Source organism: Panicum virgatum, chromosome 4N (genome assembly GCF_016808335.1).
Source record: "Panicum virgatum strain AP13 chromosome 4N, P.virgatum_v5, whole genome shotgun sequence".
NCBI lineage: Eukaryota > Viridiplantae > Streptophyta > Magnoliopsida > Poales > Poaceae > Panicum > Panicum virgatum.
Window position 1 is genome coordinate 41,781,909 of NC_053148.1, and position 25,345 is coordinate 41,807,253.

Sequence of the window (25,345 nt, forward strand, 5' to 3'; positions counted from 1 at the left end):
TGACCCTATGGGCTCACATGCGAATAGACATGGCCCGAGTACTCTTACTCGGCCCAATAGTAGACAGTGGCCTCTAGCAAGACATGTCAACTCCTATACGCACACAAAGATCATATCAGACGAGCCGCCACAATATCATATACATGTTGTTCCCTTTGCCTCACGATATTTGGTCTAGCTTAAAGCCGACCACTCTTTCTCGATCCTGTAATTCGGAATCCTTGGTTAACTCTTAACCCCGGCATGGCCATGCATTTTCTGATCCGAATCACTCGAGGGGCCCAGAGATATCTCTCTCTTGTAGAGAGGGGCAAATCCCATCTTGACCGACTATCTCACAGCATGCTTCTTGACAGACCTGAAAGCCACCTTTATGACTACCTTGTTACGGTGCAGCGTTTGATGGCTCCTAAGTAAGTCGGTTCACATCTTGAGTACATACGACGATCTCAGGTCTTAGGACACAGCGTATATATTGTGTAATGAGAAGTCACCATCTCGTGTTGGGTCATTTCAGTCTCATGTCTCACATGAGCCCACATTATTAGTTTGACATCCCCATGTCCATGACTTGTGAAATGTAGTCAATCAACTAATACATGTGCTAGTCTAATATTCATGTGTGTCCTCACATGAACTCCGACTAGGAACATTTTAGAATATTCATACAAGTATAGAGTTTTACAAATACTTCACATAAGCATTAATCAATACAAGTTGTCATCCATGAATATTCAAGGTACACTTTATTAACCATGAATACAAAGAAATATGATTGCCTCTAGGGCATATTTCCAACATTCAGGATTCCTTGCAAACCAATAATTATTTTGCAAAATAGTTCATATGTTCGGATTCAGTAATAAATATTCAGCAGATGTTTGTATTAAGTAATCTAATTATTGGGTATTATTTACATGAAGTAATGTCCGGATTCACCAACATCTTACTTTCATAAATTATTTTTTGCAATCAACAATGGTGTACCTTGCAGATATTCAGTATTTTTTCAGATCCATTTATAAATATTATTAGTATTACTTGTAGTATGCATTTTCTTCCAATATTTTTTAGGTTTTTGGTGGTTCATTTTAGAAATCTAGTAATCCAACCAGCAATTTTAGCAATATTTTATGACCAATGTAACCAGTAATCCAGTATTACAAGAGATCATCAGCAATGTTCTTTTTTGTTTCATCCAAACAAATAGCCATTGGTACATCAGTAATTTTATTATTACAGTAATTTGAGAAATCATCATGTGCGTTGTAGATGAGCTTGTGGTTCTGCTGAAGCACAATGTGCGTAAAAAGGGCACGCCGGCCATCCCCATTGTTCTAGCACAAACCATTGCTCTTTTTTGCACCCATCATAATTCTATGTCTTTGATGTCTTGTGGTCATCCCCAACATTCGACTTTTGCTTGCCCCTCGAACGAGCAATCAAAAGCACTCAAAGTATGCAGCACCCCAATGACTCAATGTTGACCTCATGAACTACAGAAAAATACTAGAGTACTGATATCCTGAGCTACCGAAAACTGAAAATGCAAATGATTGAGAGAGCTCAATTAACATAACAATACCGAACTATTTAGAAACTACTGAACTACTGAATCAAACAACAAAATACTAGACTACCGAACTACATGAGATTGAATAGAGCTTAGTAACAGAAACTAAAAAACTACTAAACTCGTGGAATTTTATATTCAGTAACTCAACATAGGCTGAACAATCTAGAGCCAGATACTCCAAGCCATGACAAAGCTTTTCAATAATTTTTCGATGCCCCAACTTGCTCGCCTCGGTACAGCTCACACACGGTCATCTTCGGGCACAGTGGCACGGACCACCGCTGTTCCCCGTGCACATTAACTGAAATACAAATACTAGAATACTGAACAATAATAGATTGAAAGAACACGTTAACTAAAAAAATACCGAACTACAGAAACTACTGAACAGATGTATTTTCTGGTGATACGCCGATAACTGGCGAATACATTTCTTCGGTAATTGAATAATTAGACTACCGAGCTACTGGAAATAAAAAAACTAATGAACTATCGCCATCACACAACACAATACAAATTACTGGACCACAAATGTAGATGAGATAGAGATAATTCAGTAATTGATACTACCAAAACTACAAAAAAATCTACTAAACTAGTGCCTTTTGTAGGGATTGCTCCATTACCGATGAATCAATTTTCTTCACTTTTTTGGATCAAAATACTGGACTATTGAACTACTGAATCAAAAGAATAATACTAGACTGCTGAACTAATGTATCAAAAGGATAATACTAGACTCCTGAACTACATGAGATTTGAATAAAGCTTCTCGACACTACTGAACACATTAGACTACTGAACATATTAGTATTACTGAATTAATGGATTAAAAACCTAAATACTAAGACTACTGAACTACAATAGATTGAATAGATCACCTGATACTACCCGAAAACTAAGCTAGTAAAATTTTCAAATTTAGTAACTAAATATAGATTGAATAGGCCAATACTGAACCATCCTAGCACCGGATAGTGATCTCGATGGCACCAACTATAACTAGAAATCATGCCATAAATTATTGAATTCAATCAGTCCATCATAGCAAAACACACGGAGAAAAGTTATAATAGAGGTATTAGCTCAATTACTGAGAGAGAGAAGTTGAGTGCTTCAGTATTTATCGAATTCCAATGGAAGGTTCAGTAATTTTTTCATCCCCAATCTGCTCACCACAGTACACCTCTATGCATGGGGGTACTCCCCGCCGCTGCTCCCTGCCTGGGCGGGTCATGCCGCACGCCTGGCCAACCTTGGGCTGCGCGCCTGGCCAACCACAGTATGCGCCGCCGCCTCCGACAGGGTCCCCACGCGCCCTGCCTCTGGAGTGCCTGCACGCTCCAGCTGCGGCCTCTGCACGTGCCTACTCCTTTCAGACCGGAGCTGCTGGCCGGCCAGCCGCCGCCCCCGCTGGCCCGTGTGGCCACATCCCCCGTGCCGCACCACACCGCAGCGGCCTCCTCTGCTGGCCTACCCCTCCTCTGCCCGCAATTACTTAGTGAGAAGCACAATTGACACAGAATTTGCTGCTCCCGTGTGGCTGCACGCTGCTGCTCCTGGAATTCCCCCAACGCCGCACGTTCCTCGCCGCCGCCTACCCAGCAGTAGGCCCGCGCGACGACGACCCGCCGCACTGCTGCCTCGAGCCCATGCACCGCCGCCTGCTGCCCTCGCCCGCCTGCGCCCGCCCCGAGCCTTGCGCCCGCCTGTGCGCCCTCCTCTCGGCCTCGACGCCGCGTGCCGCTAACCCTCAGTCGTTGACCCTGCCACTGGGACGCTCCTGCCCTCGCCGCCGGACGCCGGCTGCGGCTCACTCGCCACGAATAGCGTGGGGCGGGTCGGTGTTCCTGATAGAGGCTGGTGGGTGTAGAATCTCTCGCACTGGTCGTAACTATCCCTACTATAACGCCTTGCGTACGGTATGAGATGACCTACTCCGACTTTTGGGGGATGATTATGAAGCTGGTACGGTTGGTTATACGCGGCTCAATGGTACGTACTTTACATGGTACCGGTACCACCAACGTATATAACGATAGGTACCGTTGATATTACACGGGTCTTAGAAGCCTTGGTACCGGTTTGTATTACACGCGTACTTATCATACTGAGTTACTTTAAAAATGAAAATCTCCTCTCATCAGAACTGTTGTGTATTGAGATGGTAAAGGAGCAGCACGTGAGCTAGAGGTGTGGTCAATTCAGCCATTATTAGAGCCTACTAACCGTTTTTTACCGTACCAAGCCAGCCTTTAGTAACGCTTTCGGGTACCGTTCAAGAAACGTAAAATGACATCCGTGCCAATGCTATTATAGTAGGTATATATCGAGTACTTGTACATGACGGTACACTTGTTGAGTACGTTCTAGAATAAGCCTGCCTACCATACACATCACCATGACTTGGGCCCCAAGGTGTCATTACACAAATGGTATCATTATCATCGTGATTAAAGAAATAGATAGAGATTATCCGGAGGAGTTCATGTCCGTGGCAAGGAAAAAGATAGAAGGAGAGAGCTCACTCGCACATTATTTTTGGAAAAGAAAGGCAAGATCAAGCGGATGCCTTCGTCATCAAGCACTAAGGTCATCATCATCGTCTCTCCGGGCAGCCATTTTCCACAAGCCACAGTCCCTATCGGACGGTTCATATTGCTCGGTGTGGGGAATCCCTTTTCCTCTTCTTTTCCTCCGCCTTACTGCTCCGATCCATTCTCTCATTTTTTTTCAGCCCGTACTTCAAAAGAATCTCATATCTCAAAAGGAACCCTCCTTCTACACTTCGCATATATGCATTTACTAGTGTCAGATGTGCATGCGCGTTTCCTGCTTGCGTGGTGGTTTACTGTTTTTTTTTTTGCTTGTGTGGTGGTTTACTGGTTTGTCTTTATGTGTGGAGGTCGAGCGTAGTCGAAATGAGTGTAGTTGTAATTTAAATTTTCTCTTAGTCGTTGTATCTTTCTCTTTCTATCGATAAAAATTCAGCAAGCAGGGATAATTTCTCTATTGATGAGCTAAACTTTGCCCCCGCGTCGTCTCCGTGGGGGCCACTCGGGCGGCGCCCAGCTCCACCGCCACCACCACACTCTAAGCCTCCTCTCCACCTCGCCGCCGCCGGAGCAGGGCACCGGAAGCCCGTGTGCCTGCCAGAAAGGCGGCGGCGGGGCTTCTCCCTTCTTCCGGGATGCGCTCGCCCCCGGACTTCGGCGCGCCGGCACCGGACTTGTAGGGCGGCGGCGGCGGATCCGGCGTCCTGGGGACCGGATCCGGCGCCCCCAGGGCCGGATCTACACGGCGGTGCGGGTACTGGGGTGCGCGCGGAGGTGCGCGACGAGCACGGCGAGGGCGGCCGCCTCATGCCGTTGGCGACGCGGTGAGCCTCGGCGCCGAGGAGGTGGCGTGGTGGTGGCGGCGTGGTGCTGTGCGCGCCGTGAAGTTCGACGCGGACGCCGGCTGCTCCTGCGCGACAGAGGACTAGAAGGGGGGCTGCCCGGCGAAAAGAGGCTCGGCGCCGGCCTCCGCCAGGGGTGCACGGCTATCCAGGCCGTCCTTGGCGCAGTTGCGTGCGGGCAGTCGCATCGCCGCAGCGTGCAGATGAGCGCACGGGGCCACAAGAGGCAGACGCGCACAGGAGGCGACGTGGCCAGACTCCACGGCCGAGTCGGTGCACTGGCGACCGGGGTCGGCGCCCTCAAGACGGGGGCGAGGTGTGCGTTCGGCGGCAGAGTGCCCCCCCCGGGGAGACCACGCGACAGCTTCGGCCTACGGCGCGTGGTGGGGGTCTGGGCCGATGTCGCGGAGGCGGTAGGAGCGGTTGCGACGCGGCGGCGGCTGCCTGTGGGCAGCGGGAGTGGAGGCGTGCAGGCCTGCGAGGAGCAGTGGCGGCGCCATGTTCGGCGCTGCTGGCGGCGAGCGAGGCGGAGGCAGGGTTCCTGCGGCATGGCGCATGGAGGCACAGTGGCGGTGTCGCCCTCGAGGGGCTGTCATGGCTTTGGTACCGGTTTGCCGTGCCGTGCGCGTGCAGTTTGGTTTGGGATGCACCGGGCGAAAGCCCTTGCCAGCGTTTGCTGGTGGGATGACGGCGGCATCCTTGACGTTGTTCTCCCCATTGGGGGCGTCATTTTGGAGCGGCAACCCTACTGCACGGGGTTCTCTGGGTGAAAACCCTATCCTCTGGACGAGCGACAGCGGCGCTTTCAGCGTCATGCCCTTTTTGGAGGCATCGTCTCTTGAGACCCAGCTCGGTTTGTGGCTTTGCCGGTCCTTTGTCCATAGAGGTTCAGTCGGGGTCGACATCTCTGCCGCGTGGCAAGCTAGAAGGGTGTCGTCGAGCCCTCGCGGAGGCGATCACTGACTTGGTGGCGGCCAGGGGTTGTCGCCTGGTGGCCGGTTGGCTGCTTGCAGCAGGACTACAGCGACTGGCGTTGCCTGGCAACGGTCAGTGCAGGCGTGGGACTGCGTCGGAGGATGGCGCTTGCGGCAACGGCATCGTGCGACAACTAGGGCTTGCAGCAGGACTGCGGCAGGGTTGCTCAGCTTGGCTGGGGCCACCCGGTGGGGTACAACATCGGAAGACGGCGCAAGCGACTTCCTTGTCTTGCTGCTTTGGCGGCGGTGGCTAGATGTGAGGGTGAAGCAAAGAGATGAACTCAACCTACGGCGATGGTGGTTTGCGGAGATCTGAGGGAGCGGGGCATCTTTGCTCACCACTCCGACGGTAACCTTTGAGACGGATCTGGGGCGGGGAGTACTGTGGCGGGCGTGGCAAGGCCCCCGCGCGTGGTGTTCTCTTCGAGGTGACACGAGAGGTGGAGTCCAACGGCGGATGCGGCGAGGCCCCCGCGCGTTGTTGTGTCACAGCAGCGACTGCGAGGCAGTCTGCGAGTGGCCCGGATCCGATGTTGTTCACTCCATCGGGAGGAGTGTGTTGTTGCAGCGGCATCGCGGCGAAGGGTCCTGCATGGCGGTGGCCTTCTATGTGTGGTGGTGTCCGCTTCCTTCGTTTTCTGTCAGCTTTGGGTCCTGCCTAAGGTTTCGACGACTACATGAGTGTGGGATGTGGTTGGATGCTGCGGTAGTGCTTGTTCTGTGCGGCTTGCGTCGATGTCCCAATCCGACCAGCCTGAGTTGTTTTCATTTTTTTCTTTTTTTCCTTTTCCTGGTTATGACCTCCTAGGAACATAATCTTGTATTTTTTCTGCTATATTAATAGAAACACACTCGTCGAGTGTCGTTCGTTCAAAAAAAATTCAGCAAAACTCTTGCCATCTTTTTGAAAAAAATAGATATAAATTTCTTATATATATGTATATATCATAGTACTACCCCATCCTAAAATATAACAACATTTTGACTTGGTCAAAGTCAAATATTTTCATCTTTGATCAATAATATATTTCAAAAAATAATTACTTTAAATATAAATATTACATGTTGTGAGTTGGTGTAATTATAAATAAAAATAATGTTACTTTTACATTGTCAATCTTTAGAGCAAGTTTTATGATTTCGCCGACTGCTCTCCAGAACACGCGTGATTGTGGCGGGCCCTGCTACTATTTAATGCCGCGCTAGTGTCTCGCTGGGTGGAGCGGGCGCGTCGCCAGACGCCTGTTCCCTTCTCTCTCTTCAATTCTCTATCCTTCACATAGATATAAGTCTGCTATTCGCCCATCATAATACTTGTTTTTATAGTTTTTTTTATCATCTATGATCAAAGTTTTAAAGATTTAACTCGGAGAAAATCTAAAAATAGCTATATTCTGGAACAGAGGTAGTGTAGAAATCACATTTTGAGATTAATGTGTAGGCTATTAGGACAAGGATTTTGCCCAATCAATGCATGCCTGGCGGGAGAATAATTCATTTATGATGAAACCAAAGCAATTGGTTGGAGAATTGGGCAATTACGTCGAAGGATGGGCGTGGAGCCGGGAAAAGGGTTTTTATTTTCGGGAGCTTTAGCTATCGCAGGAAAGAGCCGTCGACACGTCTCCTATGCAAACCAAACCGCCTTACATCGGCCTCCACCGTTGCATCTCGCGTTTTTCTTCCCCCTTCGTTCCCATCTGATCTCTCTCCCTTTCAAGAAAGAGAGGAAAAAGATATTATATATATATATATATATACATATATATATATATATACATATATATATATATATATATATAATTTTCGCTTTCCTCGCTGCGATATATACTCTACTTGACGCGATACCGCCGAGAATTCTTGGATTTCCAGAAGTCCCGAATCGTCGAATCCCCTCCTCATCTCCCCGTCCAGCCGTCGTCCTCTCCTCCCTTATCGATCCGGCCGCTGAATTCTTCTTCTTCTTCCTCCTTGGTCCTTCTACCCTGCGGAGCAGGTAACGATTGATAGGTAGACGATAATCCGTTGATACTGTTACTAACCGCCCCCGGCCGGGGCCCCTTTTCCGTCACATCGTGGAAGGTTTATCTCGGCTTCCTGCATTCATCTTCCTTAGCTCCGGCTGCTTCCCTTTCCTTGATGGCTTGATGCTTTTTGCAACCTGCAGAGCAGGCGCCGAGTTCGTTCGTTGCACCGGGCTAGAGGATACACAGAGGCATCATCAGCTAGCTGTAGCTCTGGAGGACCTCATACCAATGGTAAAAATCCCTCTCTCTCTCTCTCTCTCTCTCTCTCTCTCTCTCTCTCTCTCTCTCTCTCTCTCTCTCTCTCTCTCTCTCTCTCTCTCTCTCTTTTTCTTGCGATTGTGTAGCTGTGTATGCATGTATAGCCATGTATAGACTTGCATTTGATGGGGAGGAGGCGGCGGCGGCGGCGGCGGTGATGGATGGTGTGGCTGATGTGCTCCGTGGGTGGACATGCGTCTTGGCTGCAGGTGATGGTGAGCGTGGCGAGCCCGAGCCCGATGGTAAGGTCGGAGGAGGACCTGGGCCCGCCGTGGCTGCGCCCGCTGCTGGGCACGAGCTTCTTCGTGCCGTGCCGGATGCACCCGGAGCTGAGCAAGAACGAGTGCAACCTCTTCTGCCTCGACTGCACCGGCGACGCGCTCTGCGCCTACTGCCTCCCGGCGCACCGGGACCACCACGTCGTCCAGGTCAGCGACCGCCGAGCTGCTAATTAAGCTACCAGTCTCCTCCTCTCCCTCTCGGATCGATCAGACAGCCAATCAATCCGATCTTCTTCTTCGCTGCCGGCCGGCCGCCGCTGACCGAGGTGTGTGACCACCATGCAGATACGGCGGTCTTCGTACCACAACGTGATCCGGGTGTCGGAGGTGGGGAAGCTGATCGACATCTCGCACGTGCAGACGTACGTGATCAACAGCGCCAAGATCGTGTTCCTCAACGGCCGGCCGCAGGCCAGGCCCGGCAAGGGCGTCACCAACACCTGCGAGATCTGCTGCCGGAGCCTCCCGGACTCGTTCCGCTTCTGCTCCCTCGGCTGCAAGGTGAGCCGGCGAATCCCCGGCCTTCTAATTCCGCCGTCGTCTTCCTTTCTCTCTCCCCCTCTTCTCTTCCTTCTCCCTTCCAGCAGCCAGGTTCCCCTCGTTCTTTCTTTTTCTGTTCCTCTCTCTACCTTTCTTTCTCTCTCCTCTCTCTAAAAGACTAGAGCCAGCCAGTAGAGGCGTTCTTGTCCGAGGCTCGGCGTGGGGGCCAGAGACACACACACACACACCAGGGGATCGGCAGGCACAGCACCGCACAGCAAGGGAAGCTCGTGCGTGTCCACCTGGGGAGAAAGCAGCCGAATCCCACCGCGGAAACAAAGGGGTTCGTGGCGGCGATCGATGAACGGGGCCTTGCCGCCAATAATGCCAAAGCAGCAGGTCTCTGCCGAGCTCCATTTTTCTATGGCTGCCGCATGGGCGGGTGCTGTAACCACCGAATGGGCGATGGCAACCTGCATTGGCCGGCCGGCCTCGGGAGGAAGAACTTGGACATCCAGCCTCAATCACGAAGGCACATTGGGGGTTCACGGTGCGCCACATTTTAGTTGGGGCCGGGCGGCGAATGCGATGCAAAGTTCAGTGCAGGAGGGATCATTCAAAACACAAGAATTTTCTGAAACAATGCAGGGCTCGCTCCGGTCCTACACAAGGTCCTAATAAAGGTTCCACAGGCCAAGAAAACATTCCTCTCCCTTTTAAAAAAGACGGTAGAAAAACATCTTAGAGTTGCTTCTTTGATACTGCATTGATTTGTGCTGAGGAAGGTACAATACAATCAGTATCTTTCTGATAGCAGATAGTAGCAGCCTTGTTATGTTAGGAACTAATAAAGACACTCCAGGCTCCAAACACCTGTGGTCCCTCAAGAAAAAGGTAGCGGTTGTGATCACCCTTTGGCACCGTCTGCAGGCTCCAGAGTTTCTTATCGGTGGTCATTCTAGTGAGAATTTGTTTTTCAGCAAAATCCTTGCATTCCAAAAGGCTTTCACCACCTGACCATGCCGTGCCATGTTCATGGCGCACAGACATATGGGGCAAACTTGCATGGTAAGTTTGGCCTTTTAGGGCTTTTAATTTCTTTTTTCCTGTGACATTATATATATACGGATATGTCTCAATTATTGCCCTTTGAACTTTGGGTGCGTTGGTACGTGCACAGCCGTTAAATGCAGCCAAAATGGGTCCACATACCTCCCACATTCTAGCCCATTTCCATCAGGGATGGTGCTTCAAATAGAGACCAGACCGAACATGGATCATTTGCAAGGATACAGGCAGCACAGTCAAGACCAATCACACACAATCCCTGCAAAGATTAACAATGGTATCTTACCCAAATGTAGCAAGCATGAAGCAAATCCTGCCATTGACAAAGTATTAATCTATCTGATATAAACTGTTGCACTAGGCACACCATGTATAAATAAAGTTGCCCTAGGAGTTGGAGCTCTCATGTAGTACTGTTCTAGTTTAGGCTAAAGCTGCTTTCAGGGAGTAGGTAGACTTGAGACATCAGCTACTCAGGATCTTCCATCAAGAAATGCACTTCTTTTCTGTTTTTCTTTTCTTTTAGGAAGAATGGGTTATCTAGTTAACCCCGGCCCCTATCACTTAGAAAGGATGGAAAGGCTGTGCGTTATCCGGATAAAGTTGACTTCTCTGGAAGTGATGTTCTACCGAATCCCCGTGTGTGTTTGTCGGGTTTGTGTGCGTATATAGCTATCACAAAGTACGGTTATGTTTATTGTTGCAAGCTTTAGCAGTAGACTAGTAGTATCATCTGCATAAGGTTGATATCCTTTTGAACCGGATTTCTTTGGTTTATATATAGTATGCCCCAGAGAGTGTCTTGGACTGATTGCAAGGGTATTTGGTCATGGAACCCCCATAATATTTCCCTTAGGAAGCTACATTATTTTCGAAAAAGAGAAGGTGAAATGTTTGCATCCTAGGCACACTGTTCATAAAGAGGTGGATTTGTTAATTTGTAGGCAAGGCAACAATGTCCATCTCAGTGTGAAGTGAAGCCATGGCTAAGCATATGAAATGATGCTACCTATTAATTCTGAGAATAGTGTCTTTTCAGAACTAGAGGGGGGTCACTAGGCGATTTATTTTGCAAGCTCTAGAATTAGTAGGAAAGCTAATGGACGTCAGATGGACAAGGAGTTGATGGGCTCCCTGTTTGCAGTTAGTGCAATGACGACAGATCCATGGATAATAATACGCTCCATCATGGATGGTTTTTTCCTTTCTCCTTATTTTCTCAAGCAAACGTCCTCATCAGCTCACTTCACTGATTCCTTCCTTGGACAGCAACTCTTGTGGCCACAGAAAAATGCAGGACCGAATTCTTCCATTGTTCTGCTAATCAATGATCTCATTTCTAGTGTGTTGTTATCACCATGATTAGACCACCTGCAATCATTCGCTGATCGATGAATGGCTGTTCCTGCCGTGTGGTATGTGGTTTGTTTCATTTTCAGCTGGGAGGGATGCAGTGGGACCCGAGCCTGACGTTCGCCATCCGGCCGAAGCGCGGGCAGGGCTCCGGCGACGACGGCTCCGGCTCCGACGACTCGTTCAGCCCCAAGAAGCCCCGGAGGACGGCCGGGTTCGACCTCGGCCGCTTCGACCGGCCGGGCATCCGGTGGTCCGACGACGAAGGCAGCAGGTCCAACAACGGGCGGCCGATCACGCCGGGAACGCCGCCGATCAACCGGTGCCGGCCGTCCAGGAGGAAGGGCATCCCCCACCGCGCCCCGTTCTACGGTTAGCCACCAGATCGTACCCAGGCCGGCCGGTGCCAACACGCTCATCATCATCAGCCTTCACTTAGCTTCACTCTTCAGCTATAGCACAATGTGTGTCCCTCTCACTCAGGTCTGAGCAGCAGTGAAGTGGTCCAAAATCATCAGCTACTGGTACGGTAGGTCACCATATACAGCTAGGTATAGCCTGTTACGTATAGCAGCTATTGTATACATACACACGTACGAATACACAATAATGTAGGCGAAAGGTATCATCTGTACATGCCAGCAGTATATTGACAAAGTTTGTCAAGTATGTGTAGACATGGTCTGAAAAGGAGATCACATAGAAACAACATAGGTAGGGTACTAGGGTTTGAATTTTAGCTTGGGTAGTAGTAGTGTTAGTGGTCGAGATTGATATGTGAAAAGGGAATAAGCATCATCATGTATTTGTCTCGGTTTGTAGCGTCTGGTTGGCAGCTGCTTTGCTTTGCCTCCTCCCACAACCCAATGCGTTTATTAGCGTTGCGGTGTGAAGCTAAAAAGTTTTTTGTTAATCATTAATCTCCTGTTTATTAGGGAGCTTAATCTGTATACTAACAGTGTATATATGAGTGTATATGTTTGTGAACTGGGGGAAAAGAAAGAAAGGAGAAGGAATAACACATCTCGTGCTGTGTGTGTAATTTTCTGCTTGCAATTTTCAGCTCTGTCTTTGTGGCATGATCAAATCGGCCGTGCTTCTGATGGACGTCTAGCTTTGGGCATCACCGTCGTCCAGTACTAGCTCCATGTCACGTCTGTGGAGTCGAGTCGGTACTGGACGGGAAGAAAACGATGGTTGAAGCCTAGAATGTTAACAAGGCGACTCTGAAGTCTGAACAGCGTTGCCGGCATGTGCCTCTGTCACGTCGTCTGTTCCTGCAACGGCATTGTTTTTTTTTTGGAGCATTGCAACGGCATTGGTTTGGTGAGGCATCGCGCAGGGTCTTGATCCCAGCCAACCAGGCTCCAGCGCTCTGCTATGGCGCGCGCGCTCTCTCTCTCTCACCGTGTTTCTTATTTTTTTCTCCCCAAATCTCATTGTTTGCCAAGTCCCCAAATAGATATGGGAAGAGAAAAAAGAGGCGGTCTCCAAGAGTACCCCATTTTAACTTCCCAAGTATGAAAAAATATGGCCCCACAATACACAAAATGAATTCTGTGCCTCTTATGCGTTCACCTCCTTCCTGGATCATTCTTCCTTCCTGTTCCCCCGCGGCGGCGCTGCTCGTGCACCCCAGCGGCGATGGAGCTCGGACTCCGCTCGCGCCGGTGGAGTGCTGCCACAGCTGCCAGCCACCCTGTTACATGCCTGCTAGCAAGAATCTGCGGCAACACAAGCCACCGGTCAACAACAAGATCAAGCGCTGCCCCCTGCCCAGAATCCACCGCTGCAGTGCGGCTCCTACTCTAAGTTATTGTGTAGAAGAGTGTAGGAGAGAATAATATGATTTATTCCTCCAAACCCTAAAAGGGTGGGATATATTATTTCTATACATGGGCTTCTAGATGGCCCTCTATACATATACATGGGCTCACATATACACCAACACCCCCCGCAATCTGAACTACCGTCACAGTGGCGTTCGAGACTGGACAACAAGAAAGTACAAAGGGCAAATACCCCCCCCCCCCGCGCAGCCACAACTAGTCACCTGCTACGTTGAGACTGGAGCGAAACTCCGAGAAGGTCGAGGAGGGTAGTCCCTTGGTGAAGATGACGGCAAACCGTGAGGTGATCGGGACATGGAGTACCCGAACATCGCCGACAGCGACCCTGTCGCGCACGAAGTGCAAGTCGATCTCCATGTGCTTCGTCAGCTGATGCAGAATGGGGTTGGTGGAGAGGTACACCGCGCTGATGTTGTCGCAGTAGACGAGCATGCTCTTAGCGAGCGGGCTGTGGAGCTCCGCCAAGAGCTGTCGGAGCCAAGACGCCTCCGCCACGCCGTTAGCGACAGCCCGGTACTCCGCCTCAGCACTGGAGCGGGAGACAACCGGCTGCCGCTTGGACGACCAGAAGACAAGGTTGCCGCCCAGGAAGACGACATAGCCGGAAGTGGAGCGGCGAGTGTCCGGGCAGCCAGCCCAGTCTGCGTCGGTGTAGACCACCAGCTCAGAGGTGGGAGAGCGGTGAAGAACCAAACCGAAGCCAACAGTGCCACGGATGTAGCGGAGGAGATGCTTTAGTGCAGCGAGGTGAGACTCCCGGGGATCATGCATGTGAAGACAGACCTGTTGAACTGCATTGGTGAGATCCGGCCGGGTGAAGGTCAAGTACTACAAGGCACCGGCAAGGCTCCGGTAGGCAGTAGGATCAGCCACGGGATCACCCAGATCAGCAGACAGCTTCGCCTGAGTATCGACATGAGTGAAGCATGGCTTGCAATCAGTCATCCCAACCCGCTCCAGAATGTCGAGTGCATACTACCGCTGGTGAAGGAACAGGCCAGACGGGCGAGTCTCAACAGTAACGCCCAGGGAGACGGAAAGGATCGGAAGCGATACTCACGGAGGTGACCGGAAGACAAGAGCCATTGCCGACCATGATAGAGGAAGGACAAGAGGGATGGGGGGATCGGACGGAAGAAAGGATGCCAGCATGAGGTGTGGTGTGGAATGAGGCGCCCGAGTCGGCAATCCAGTCGGGGCTGACTGGCGGTGTCAACCCCATGGTACTGAAAGCCTGTGCCGGTGAAATCCAGGGTGGTGGGAACGGAGGAGCGGTGCCAGCGAACATGGCTGCTGGCTGGGCCGGAGGATGAGGACCCCCTGGGGCCGGAACCGGCCACATTGGGAGGTGCCCCTACCATGGGTCGCGGTAGGATGGCCAGGGCACACCGGCAGTAGCAAGGGGAGGTGTAGGTACGGTCCGACGACCACGCCCCCTCCGCCGACGGCGACGACCGCGGCCGCCGGCACCCCCGCTTGGCCCGTGGGGAGGAGCCGCGGCCGCGAGGGGAGAAGCGCTCACGGCCGGCGCGCCCAGAGCCGGTGGAGCTGCGGCGGGGACGACCTATGCCGACGCGCCCACGACGCACGCGGCGGCGACGGCAGTGGCCCATGTTGCAGCAGCGTGCGGCGCATCCGTGGGGGGCATGCCCAGCCCGTAGGAGGGGCAGGAGCCGCGAAGGTGGAGGGGAGTAGGCCGCCCCGCAGCGGCAACGCGCCCAGGGAAGGGAGGCGCGGCTGCAGGTGTGCGGCGGCGGCACAGGAGGCCGCGCCCAGGGCCTGCGCACCTGCCGGAAGGAGGCCAGCGGCGACAGGGGGGACGCAGGTGGTAGCCTGCGCGGCGTGCGAGGCAGCATAGGGAGGCCCCGTGGCGGCGACCAACGCGGCGGCGGTGGCCTGGAGCCACGCGCGCGGCTCCCCTAGAGCAGCAGCTGCAGCAAAGGCAGTAGGGGCAGCAGCTGCTGCAGCAATGGCAGCAGGGGCCGCGGGGGCGCGCGGGTTCCACAGGCCAGGCTGCGCCCGCACCCGCGCCGGCAGGCACAGGGGCTGGGGCCGCGAAGGCCGCGTGGGGGGGGCGCTCCGGTGGCTGCAGCTAGAGCGAGGGAGTAGGGAGGCCCCGCGGTGGCGGCCAGCGTGGCTGCGGCGGCGGTGGGCGGCCGTGCGGGTGTGGCCTGGAGCCACGCGCGCGGCGCCCCTCGAGCAGAGGCGGCGGAGGAGTAGGGCGCCCAAGGGACAGGGGACCCGGCGCCATAAAGCAGAGCAGAGGACCCGGCGGCGGCGCCCGCGCCCGGCTGCAGGGGACCCGCGGGCCCGGCGGCGGCGGCGGCCGGCGCAGGCTCTAGGGCCGCCAAGGCGGCGGCCGGGGTGCGCCAGGGGCCGGCGGGCAGGGCAGCGGCCGCAGCAGGGCCAGAAGTAGGGGAGAGAAGAGGGAAGGAGGAGAGGGAAGAAAAGGAGGAGAGGGCTGGCGGCGCCGGCGGCCGGCCGGCCATGGGGCGGCGGCGGCAGCGCAGGGTCCAGGCGGCGGCGGCGGCCATGGAGAGAAGTGTGAGGGCTGATACCATGTAGAAGAGTGTAAGAGAGAATAATGTGATCTATTCCTCCAAATCCTAGAAGAGTGGGATGTATAGTTTCTATACATGTGCCTCTAGATGGCCTCTATACATGGGCTCACATATACACCTACATAGTGCACAACGGAAATATAAAAAGGGAGGGAGACGCCGGCTGCAGTGCGGCTCCTGCACGAAGGAAATAAAAAGGCAGGGAGATGGATCGGGAGCCTGGGAGTCGTGCGCATATATAGGCACAAGAATGGTTAATTTGCCAATTGTTAGTAGATAGAAAAGTAGGATGGGAACTATTGGAGATTAGTTTTTGCTGTCTTCTAAAAATTCAAAGATAGAGAACTCTTGGAGATTCTCTAAGGGCTAAAATAAAAAAATCTTAGCATAAGTTTTATGTGCAGAAATGATTCAATAGTTTATACTTGTTTCTTCTCATATGACGCATCACTCGAAGTTAGTACTAGAACTAAAGATGGTCATGGGTAAAATCCATACGGATACTAACTTCGTAAACCCGTACACACATGCTAAAATCCGTATCCGCACCTACGCCCGCAACCCACAATGGGTAGGAAACAACACTCGTGCCCGTTATCCGTGGATACCTACATACCTACTGGCACGCCCACATACCCGCAAGTTTTAGAAATTCAAGCACACAAGCACATTTTAATAGCATGTGAATATTAACATATCAATGAAGGCATCTCTATATTAGCACTAATAAATTAATTATTGCCCAACAAACAACTTGTCAACACTATTTATTTGAGGAAACAAATAAGTCTAAGCAAATAAATAAACTAGTCTCGTACATGATATATAACAAGAGTCAATGTTTGCGAGTTTGCGGGTTTTGCGGATTTGGATATCAATTTTTCAAACCCGTTAGAAGATATTCATTGGATTTAAAGTTGTACCCGCGTCCGTACCCACAAGCACAAACTCAAACCCGTATCCGCGCCCAACAGGCTTAGTATCCAAACTACGCGGATATTTTATATCCGTTGCTATCCCTATCTAGAACCCATATGACACATATGTCGAGGTTCCCAGGCGGAGCCGTCAGCCAACAGGTGTGGCTACATATCATTTAAGGTGATAGTAACATAAACCATCGCCTGAAGGATGTATTAGATGGGTCGTGATCAGCCCAACAATTGAACTGTTTAGCAATGATGATGTCACATATGTGCATGCAAATTTGAAACTAAAAAAATACAAGGCTTAAACTGAGCATCCAAATCAAATTCTAATTGATCATTGCATTTTTTATGATAAGATCTTTAAAACAAGATTACATTTGCCTATGTTTGCACGATTTTTTTTAAATAATATTTTTATTTATATTAAATAATTAATTTCGGATCCTGGGAACCAATAATTTAACCAGACGAATGCATAATTATTTTGCCGAATAAAAAAATAAATATAATGAATAAATATTAAATACATGAACAAAATATTAAACATCGTAAAAAAATATATCAACATCACGGAACAAATTTAATCTACAAAGCGAACAAATGGATCAACATCACAGAATACTTGATTGTATATGAGCTTTAAATGAAAAAAGAGGGAAAGAGAAAATAAATAAATAATAAATACAAAGTAGTACAAGAAAAAAAAAATGAAAAATTAGAAAAATGTAATGTGAAGCAGTGTGGGTCAATGTTCACATGCAGTAGCAGTAGCAGTATCAGTTATTAACATAAAAGACTGCAGCGTGGAGCAACCAAAGTGTTATTGGGCCGAAATTAACTTCGCTTGCCCGCAAACAACCTTCAAGCGATGGATTGGAAAAATGTAGTGCGTGTGATATATTGCGGATATGGGCACATGGCAGTAGCATCTTCAATCAATATAGTCTACTTCTACTACCTAATAGACTTTAACGCTCCGTGGGCAGAAATCATCTCTGCGGCCCATTTAATTTTTTTTATACGATAGATAGGTCTTGTTTGGTTTAGTAGCGCTAGATACTGTAGCTAATTTTGACCATTAATTATGAGTATTAAATAAAAGCAGTTTACAAAATTAACTTTACAACCCCTACGCTACTTGGCGAGACGAATCTAATAAAGTCTTTGACCGCATAATTAGAGGATGCTTACTATGGCATTACCGTAGCCAATCATCGATTAATTACCGTCATTAGATTCATCGCGAAAAGTTACACTCATCTCTAATTTTTTTTGCAAATAAACATCATTTTTAGTACTCTATGCATGTGATTCTCTTCTAGCGCTAGGCTGCACTAGAGAATCAAACATGGCCATAGATTTTGTAGCGCACGCATGCATAGGCTTGGCGGAGCCGCTCGGGTCACCGTCCGCCCTGGCCTCATTGGGGTTGACCCTGCCGGGCGGGACAAACCTTTTCAGTTAGGAAAAAGTCTACTTTACCTTCTTCGACTATCGCAAAAATCTGATTTTCCTCCTTCAACTACAAAATCGGGTATTCAGCCTCCCCGAACTATCAAAACTGTTTGTTTTACCTCCTTTGGCTGTTTTACAAGCGGTTTTTACATTTTTTCATAATTATTTACCTTTTTTCACTCAATTGAGATAACAAAGGTGAATAAAAAATCATATTAATTGGCATAGTGATAGAGAAGAGTATAGAGCACACAATTTTGTAACTTTTTGAAGTTGAACTCAAACAAAATTGAAATTTGAAACTTTGAAGAAATAAAGAATTCAAACTTCATTGAATTTTTAACGCATCAAGATGAGCTCCATCTTTGACAAAATTTGAATTATGTGATACATATTAGAGGTGCGTAATTAAGAATTTTGGGAGTATAGGTTTTGTAGAAAAATTTTGAGCTTCTTAGAAAGGGTCAAATTTAAGCCAAATATAATCCTTTTTATTTGTTTGCATATTTGATTTATACATATGCAACTTCTTGAGTATATTTTAAATTATGTAAAAATAAATAAAATTATAAATTTAGCTCAAATTTGACCCTTCATAATAGACCTGATCACGGGCCACCCGACCCGATAAATCCGACCCAACCCACCCAAAAAATACCCAGTCCGACCCGATCCGACCAAGTGACGGGTCGGATACGGGCCGCAATATTTGACCCGAAACTAAAAAAACCCAATCCAATCTGAAAATTACACACAAAATTGCGGGCCAACCCGACCCAACCCGAACCCGACCATGTCACGGGCTGGGCATGGGCCAACATTTTTTGACCCGAAACCTGAAGTGACTCAATCCGAACCCGTCCCGATAGATGATCAGGTCTACTTCATAATAAACCTTGCTATAAACTTATACTCACAAAAATTCCCTAGTGATTTACCTTTAATATGTGTCATTAAATTCAAATTTTGTCTAAAATGGAGCTCATCTTGATGCCTTGAAAATTCAATAAATTTTCAGTTCTTTCTTTTTTTTTGAAATTTTATGTTTCAAATTGTTTTATGAAAAATTGGGTTCTTCCTACTCTCCTCTACTACTATGCCAATTTTTATGATTTTTGAACCACATTTGCTGCCTCAGTTGAGTGGAAAAAGAGATAAGGGAGAAAAATATATGAAAATAAATGTTAAACCGCCTATAAAACCATTGAGAGAGATAAAATAAACGGTTTTGATAGTTGGAGGATTGTGGATATCCGGTTTTATAGTTGAGGGAAGAAAATCATATTTTTGCGATAGTTAAGGAAGGCAAAATAGACTTTTTGCTTTCAGCAACTGGTTTGACTTGGCCCAAAACAATTCAGTATTGTTGGCAACTAACTGGGCCTTGTTAGTGCCCGTAGGCCCATGGCAGCATAATCCATCCATTGGGCCTACGCCTCGCTCGCGGTCACACGCAGACTGCTTTAAATCCACCTTCCACAGACACCCAGCCGGCACCTCGCGTCCCCCATTCCCCCACTCCATTCCCCCCGCGGCGCCGCTAGGGTTTAACAGCCATGGCCGCCGCCGCCGCCCGGAGGCTCCTCTCCCGCCGCGCCACATCCTCCTCCTCACTCTCCTCGCTCCTCCGCCGCGCGCCGGCAGGGGCTTCCCCTGAGCACTCGCTGCTGCGCCCAGCCGTCGTCGCGGCGGCCTCCCGCCTCGGCTTCCCCCGCGGGATGGCGCGGCGGCCTGGCGGGGACGGGTACTCCCCGGCGCGGCCTGGAGGGGGCGGGGACCGCGCGCCCACGGAGATGGCGCCGCTGTTCCCCGGCTGCGACTACGAGCACTGGCTCATCGTCATGGACAAGCCCGGCGGGGAGGGCGCCACCAAGCAGCAGATGATCGACTGCTACGTCCAGACCCTCGCCAAGGTCCTCGGAAGGTACAGCGTGCTCTTCTCCGTACCCCCCCCCCCCCCCCCCCCCCCGCTTTAGACAGAGGAGCGGGTTGGTCTTTTGGAAACTTATCTGATGGCTTTTCTCTGGCGCAGCGAGGAGGAGGCGAAGAGGAAGATCTACAACGTCTCGTGCGAGCGCTACTTCGGGTTCGGGTGCGAGATAGATGAGGAGACGTCCAACAAGCTCGAGGGTCTGTTCGATCTATGCCCTATGATGCCGTTCTTCAGTTTCCTAGCTAGCTGAATTCGACCTGACTCGTATCTGATGCCGGTGTTGTTTGTGATGATGTGCGCTGCAGGACTCCCCGGTGTTCTCTTTGTGCTCCCGGATTCGTATGTTGACCCCGAGTACAAGGACTATGGAGGTAACTTCTCTTGCTCCGTCGATGCGGATTTTTGTTAGGATTCACCGTTTAATTCGTATGTTGCTCCCTGGTCTACCTTTTGAAGCTTACACATGTTTCTGTATTTCACTGGTCATGGAGTATTTCACTGGGTTGAGACACTGTTGTCATCATGCCCAATCTTGTGCCATTGACGTTCTAGTCCATCTTGGCAAAGCTGTGAGCCTGTGAGGCCTCACAGGCAATGCCCAGCTTTGAATGCTAATGGACTGACACCAATTTTCTCTCTAACGGTTCTGCACCTCAATGAAATGGGGCTCAGATCAGTAGGGATGAGACATTACTAACACATTTTTTCCCTAATCTAGATGCTTCTAGATATTTTTTTGTTCATTAGTGTAACAAGATACTAGTTTTAACTTTTAACCACATGCTTATCTTATAGTCCATCTTGGCAAAGCATGGAGCCTAGTTGGCAATGTATTGCTTTGAATGCTAATGGACTAATAACAATGGTCTCTCTAGCAGTTCTGTACCTCAATGAAATGGGGCTCAGATCAGGAGGGATGAGACACTGCTAACACATTTTTCCCCAAATCTAGACGCTCCTAGATATTTGTTGTCCGGTAGTGGAACCAGAGAATAGTTTGAACCACACTTATTTTCTAGTCCATCTTGGCAAAGCGTGGAGCCTAGTTGGTAATGTCTTGCTTTGAATGCTAATGGACTAATAACAATGGTCTCTAACGGTTCTGCACCTCAATAAAACGGGGCACCGATCAGTAGGGATGAAACATTTCTTTTTCATTTTCAATTAGTCCCTATCATGTTTAGGCTTTTATCTGTTTGTCTATGGTAGTTCAACCAGTGACCTTTGACCTTTCTTAACCAAGCTGGTCTTCTACTCCATCTTGGCAAAGCATGGAGCTTAATAAGCAATGTCTTGCTTTGAATGCTAATGGACTAATAACAAGCGTCTCTCTAACAGTTCCAATGTTTTCAAATCGTCTAGTCGGACCTAGTCGCCATGGAGGACCAATCAGACTAGTCGCGATTAGTCGTCGATTAGGCCGATTAGTCGAGCCTAGTCGGTCCTAGCTAGTTGTCTGTATAGTCGTCCATACCAGAACTGATATGATATATATGCTATATAGTTGTTGATCCACATTTGCACATACACATAACACTAAGCAGAGGAGAGAAAGAAGCTAGAGCAAGAGCAAAGGAAAGCAAAAACAGGGCAAGAGGGGAACAGAGCTCGAGCATGAGTAGACAGTAGAGCAGGGGAGGGGAGCTCATCTTCAGGTGCTGCTGGTGGTGGCAGCCTTGGGTAACGCCGGCGCCCAAGGCCTGCGGAGGCGGAGGCGGAGGCGGACATTGGAAGAAGAGGGCCGCTGGGTCTGCCGCGAACTCCTGGGCAGCAGGCCAGCAGCTGCGCCGGCGCAGCGTGCAGCAGGCGGCGACGGACAACGGGGCGGCGCGATTTTGGGCGGGAGCGGCGTGATTTGGCGGGCGTGGCAGCCGGCTGCTTGTATTCTGGAGGGGCATGGCAGCTGCTCTATCTCTTCTTTAGTCTATATACCAAAAACCTAATGGAACACCTCATGATTCTCATAGTTTTTCTACCTGATCGATGCGGCTAATCGTGATTAGGCGATGACTAGTCGGACGACTAGTAAGCTAGTCGCTCAAACCTACTCGGTACCCCTTATCGAGGTCACTGGACCGATAAGCCCCACTAATTGCGACTAATCACAATTAGTCGGACGACTAGATAACATTGAACAGTTCTGCACCTTAAATGAAATAGGGCACATATCGGTAGGGATGAAACAATGCTACGAACAATTATTATGAAACACAATGTTACTTAAGTTTGTCAAGCGTAATAATTGTTGTCGAACCTTGTGTTAGATGTGTTTCATATATCTTGCTGGGTTGTTGCTTGTCTTGTTTCTGATCCCAAAGCCTGTCACGTGTTTTTGTTGTTTGATTTTGTTAGTCCATCTTGGCAAAGCAAGGGAGTCATTTTGGCATTGCCTTGTTTTGAATGCTAATGGACTTAAAGCAATTCTCTTTATCGGTTCTGCTCTCCACAGCAATGGAGCTGCGGATCAGTGGAGTTGTAACATTACTGCATTCATGTTTCACATTGGTTGTTGCTAGCACCTTTGCACGGTGTGATTTATCCTTGTTGAGTTGTTACTCTTGAAAAAAAAGATAATCTTGTATTAACATCCTCCAATCTTTTTATCTTGCAGCTGAGCTCTTTGTTAACGGGGAGATTGTTCAGAGGTCCCCGGAGAGGCAGAGGAGGGTAGAACCAGTGCCACAGAGAGCAGCAGATAGGCCTAGGTACAACGACAGGACCCGCTATGCCCGTAGGAGGGAGAACCAGCGATGAGCCGATCAAAGACCAGAATAACAAGCAAGCCAGAGGTGGCTTGAATCATCACAAATTAAATGATAATATGACATGTACTGAAACGGACCATCATCCTGTTGCATGTTCACATTATGCAGTCTATGGTGTTTGGTATCTGGTGCCCAACTTGATGGTATTTCGTGCTCTGTAATTACTAGAAACTTGATTGTCTACTGGCCCACTTTAGCAGCCGTTTGCACTTGTAAATCCACTCCCGTGACTCCAAATTATGACTTGTCAGTCCCCACATGAACTAAGTATTGATTGTTAAGTTGCACATTGATTCTCCTTTTGTGCTCCTTCGGTCAGGACTGCAGTTGTAGCCTTGTAGGTTGATGCTCCGATGCAGCGGTTGTTTGTTGGAGTGCAACGCATGCAAAGAGTTGTTTCCCTGTTTGGAAGACTCGGCTTCATCTTACTCCTGTGTGATAAGTCGTTGAACTGTGTCATGATTATTTCGTGAGCTTATTAATTTGGTCATCATTCATCAATCAACTCATTTTAGTCGGGTCCACTGCGACTGTGTGAACAGTCGACGCCTCCACCCGCCAGGACCCTGACCGGGTCGTACGAGCCGGAAACGTACGCGGTTGTACGGGCGAAAAGCCAGAAACGAGTCGCTGTGTGGCCGGCCCGGAGTCACAAACCGGAGGAGGTGAGACATGCTTCGAGGCTTCCGGCCCAAGGAATGAATCGGTGACGGTCCCTGTCCCTTAAAGGCCGAAAGCTGCGGTTCCCGGCGGCCGGGGCAGGCCCCGCCGCGGCTCCCGTCGCTGTACGGTCGGGGCCGGCCGGCTCGCGACGCCGCGCCGACTAACTTGCCCGGCGAGAAGAGGAGGCGGGGTTTGACTTGACCACTTGGGGATGGCGTTGAATAATCGGCGTAGGAGCGACGCCAACGAAGGAAAAAGGGCCGCGGCCGCGGCGGGTGGAACTGACCGACAGGTTCCGGCGGCGCGCGGAGGACGACAGGCGAACTCCGCTGCGGCCGGCCGCTGGGCTCAGAAAATGGATGGCGGCGACGGCGAGAGGTGGTCAACTCGCCGTCTTGCGGCGGACGCCGGGGGGGGGGGGGGGGGGGGGGGTAGCGGCAGTTGCGAGCGACCAACCGCAGCTCCGGCTCGACTCCCCGTGACGGGTTCTTGTCACGATACCAGCTCTATCACTCTCTCGATAATTCTGTGTCACGAGGACAAGGATCGGATACAATCGAGCTGCAGCTCGCCGCCGCCGGGCGCAGCCGGGGTTCTATTCAGGTTCTGGTTATACACGTCTCTCCTTATGCCATCACTCTGCATATATATATTACAAGATGATCAGCTGACGGGCCTCCTCAGCGTCGCACCCACTTTGGGCCTTCAAACCTTGGGTTGGGCTTCTTCTAGCGAATGGGCCTCCTTGCTTTCTCCTTGCTCCAGTTGTTTACCCTGGACACCATCCTCCATTGGCACCAACAGTCTGGTCACCGTTGTGACATCCCTCCCTCCTTGAGGACCGGCTTGACCCCAAGCCGGCGCAGCTGGAAACTGAGTCTTCAGATCCACTTCATCCTCCCACGTGGCCATCGATAGAGGCCAAGACGACCAAGCCACCAGAATTTGTGAAGATAACTTGTTGTTGGTGGTCACCAAACGACGATCCAGAATCTTGACAGGGATACGATGCTCATCAGAAATAGAATCAGGCAAGGTCGAGCTCACCGGCATCGTAGGAGAGATTGCTTTCTTGAGTTGTGAAACATGAAAAACTAGATGGATCATTGATGTAGATGGTAAGTCCAGTTTGTAAGCAACATTGCCGACTTTAGCCAGAATCTTGAAAGGTCCAAAATACCGAAAAGACAGCTTGTAATTAAGTCTGGAGGCCACACTGGTCTGAACATATGGTTGGAGTTTGACATAGACGAGTTCATCCACCGAAAAGGATCTTTCAGACCTTTTCTTGTTAGCTTAGGTGCTTCTGGCGTTGTTGAGCTCGGAGTAGATGCTGTTGCAATAATTGAAGCATCATTTTACGGTTGGTGAGCCACATCTGAAGATCGGGAACAGCACAAGATTCCACAATGTCAATGCCAAAATGCCTTGGAGTCTGACCATAAACCACTTCAAACGGTGTCTTGCCTAAAGATGTATGATAACTGGTGTTATACCAGAATTCAGCCAGGGATAGCCACTGTTTCCATTTGGTAGGACAGGCATGAACAAAGTATCTTAGATAAGCTTCAAGGCACTGATTGACCCGTTCAGTTTGCCCGTCAGTTTGGGGGTGGTAAGATGTACTCATACGTAGTGTCGTACCTGTCAGTTTGAATAATTCTTGCCAAGCTGCACTTGTAAAGATTTTGTCACGATCACATACCATGACTTAGGCATACCATGCAATTTAAATACATGATCCATAAACTGAATTGCCACTTGGATTGCAG

The 25,345-nt window shown here is 49.8% G+C and overlaps 2 protein-coding genes across 5 annotated transcripts; both read left to right on the plus strand.

Annotated features, from left to right (window-relative positions):
* Positions 1-7,707: 7,707 nt before the first annotated feature.
* Positions 7,708-12,443, plus strand: LOC120671182 (protein RGF1 INDUCIBLE TRANSCRIPTION FACTOR 1-like). 4 transcript variants are annotated; one of them, XM_039951462.1, is made up of 5 exons: positions 7,708-8,032; positions 8,118-8,208; positions 8,445-8,663; positions 8,802-9,017; positions 11,504-12,443. In XM_039951462.1, exons 2-5 carry the CDS (start codon positions 8,206-8,208, stop codon positions 11,792-11,794), a joined length of 729 nt encoding a protein of 242 aa, XP_039807396.1. In that variant the 5' UTR covers positions 7,708-8,032; positions 8,118-8,205; the 3' UTR covers positions 11,795-12,443. The 4 variants fall into 4 exon arrangements, with proteins under 4 accessions (XP_039807396.1, XP_039807398.1, XP_039807399.1 ...); XM_039951464.1 differs by having other exon boundaries at positions 7,771-8,032; positions 8,123-8,208; XM_039951465.1 differs by having other exon boundaries at positions 7,771-7,946; positions 8,123-8,208.
* Positions 12,444-19,699: 7,256 nt separating this feature from the next.
* Positions 19,700-23,208, plus strand: LOC120671183 (multiple organellar RNA editing factor 2, chloroplastic-like). The gene is made up of 4 exons (XM_039951466.1): positions 19,700-20,136; positions 20,245-20,342; positions 20,451-20,516; positions 22,757-23,208. The coding sequence occupies exons 1-4, from the start codon at positions 19,769-19,771 to the stop codon at positions 22,897-22,899; spliced, it is 675 nt and encodes a 224-aa protein (XP_039807400.1). The 5' UTR covers positions 19,700-19,768; the 3' UTR covers positions 22,900-23,208.
* Positions 23,209-25,345: the final 2,137 nt, after the last annotated feature.

What these genes read in the sequence shown, in the direction of transcription:
- LOC120671182 (XM_039951462.1), top strand. An exon ending in GGGACCACCACGTCGTCCAG is followed by an intron (nt 8,664 to 8,801) that starts GTCAGCGACCGC and finishes ACCACCATGCAG; the next exon opens with ATACGGCGGTCTTCGTACCA. An exon ending in TCTGCTCCCTCGGCTGCAAG is followed by an intron (nt 9,018 to 11,503) that starts GTGAGCCGGCGA and finishes TTTCATTTTCAG; the next exon opens with CTGGGAGGGATGCAGTGGGA.
- LOC120671183 (XM_039951466.1), top strand. Translation starts at nt 19,769, where the DNA reads ATGGCCGCCGCCGCCGCCCGGAGGCTCCTCTCCCGCCGCGCCACATCC. An exon ending in GACGTCCAACAAGCTCGAGG is followed by an intron (nt 20,343 to 20,450) that starts GTCTGTTCGATC and finishes TGTGCGCTGCAG; the next exon opens with GACTCCCCGGTGTTCTCTTT. An exon ending in CGAGTACAAGGACTATGGAG is followed by an intron (nt 20,517 to 22,756) that starts GTAACTTCTCTT and finishes TTTATCTTGCAG; the next exon opens with CTGAGCTCTTTGTTAACGGG.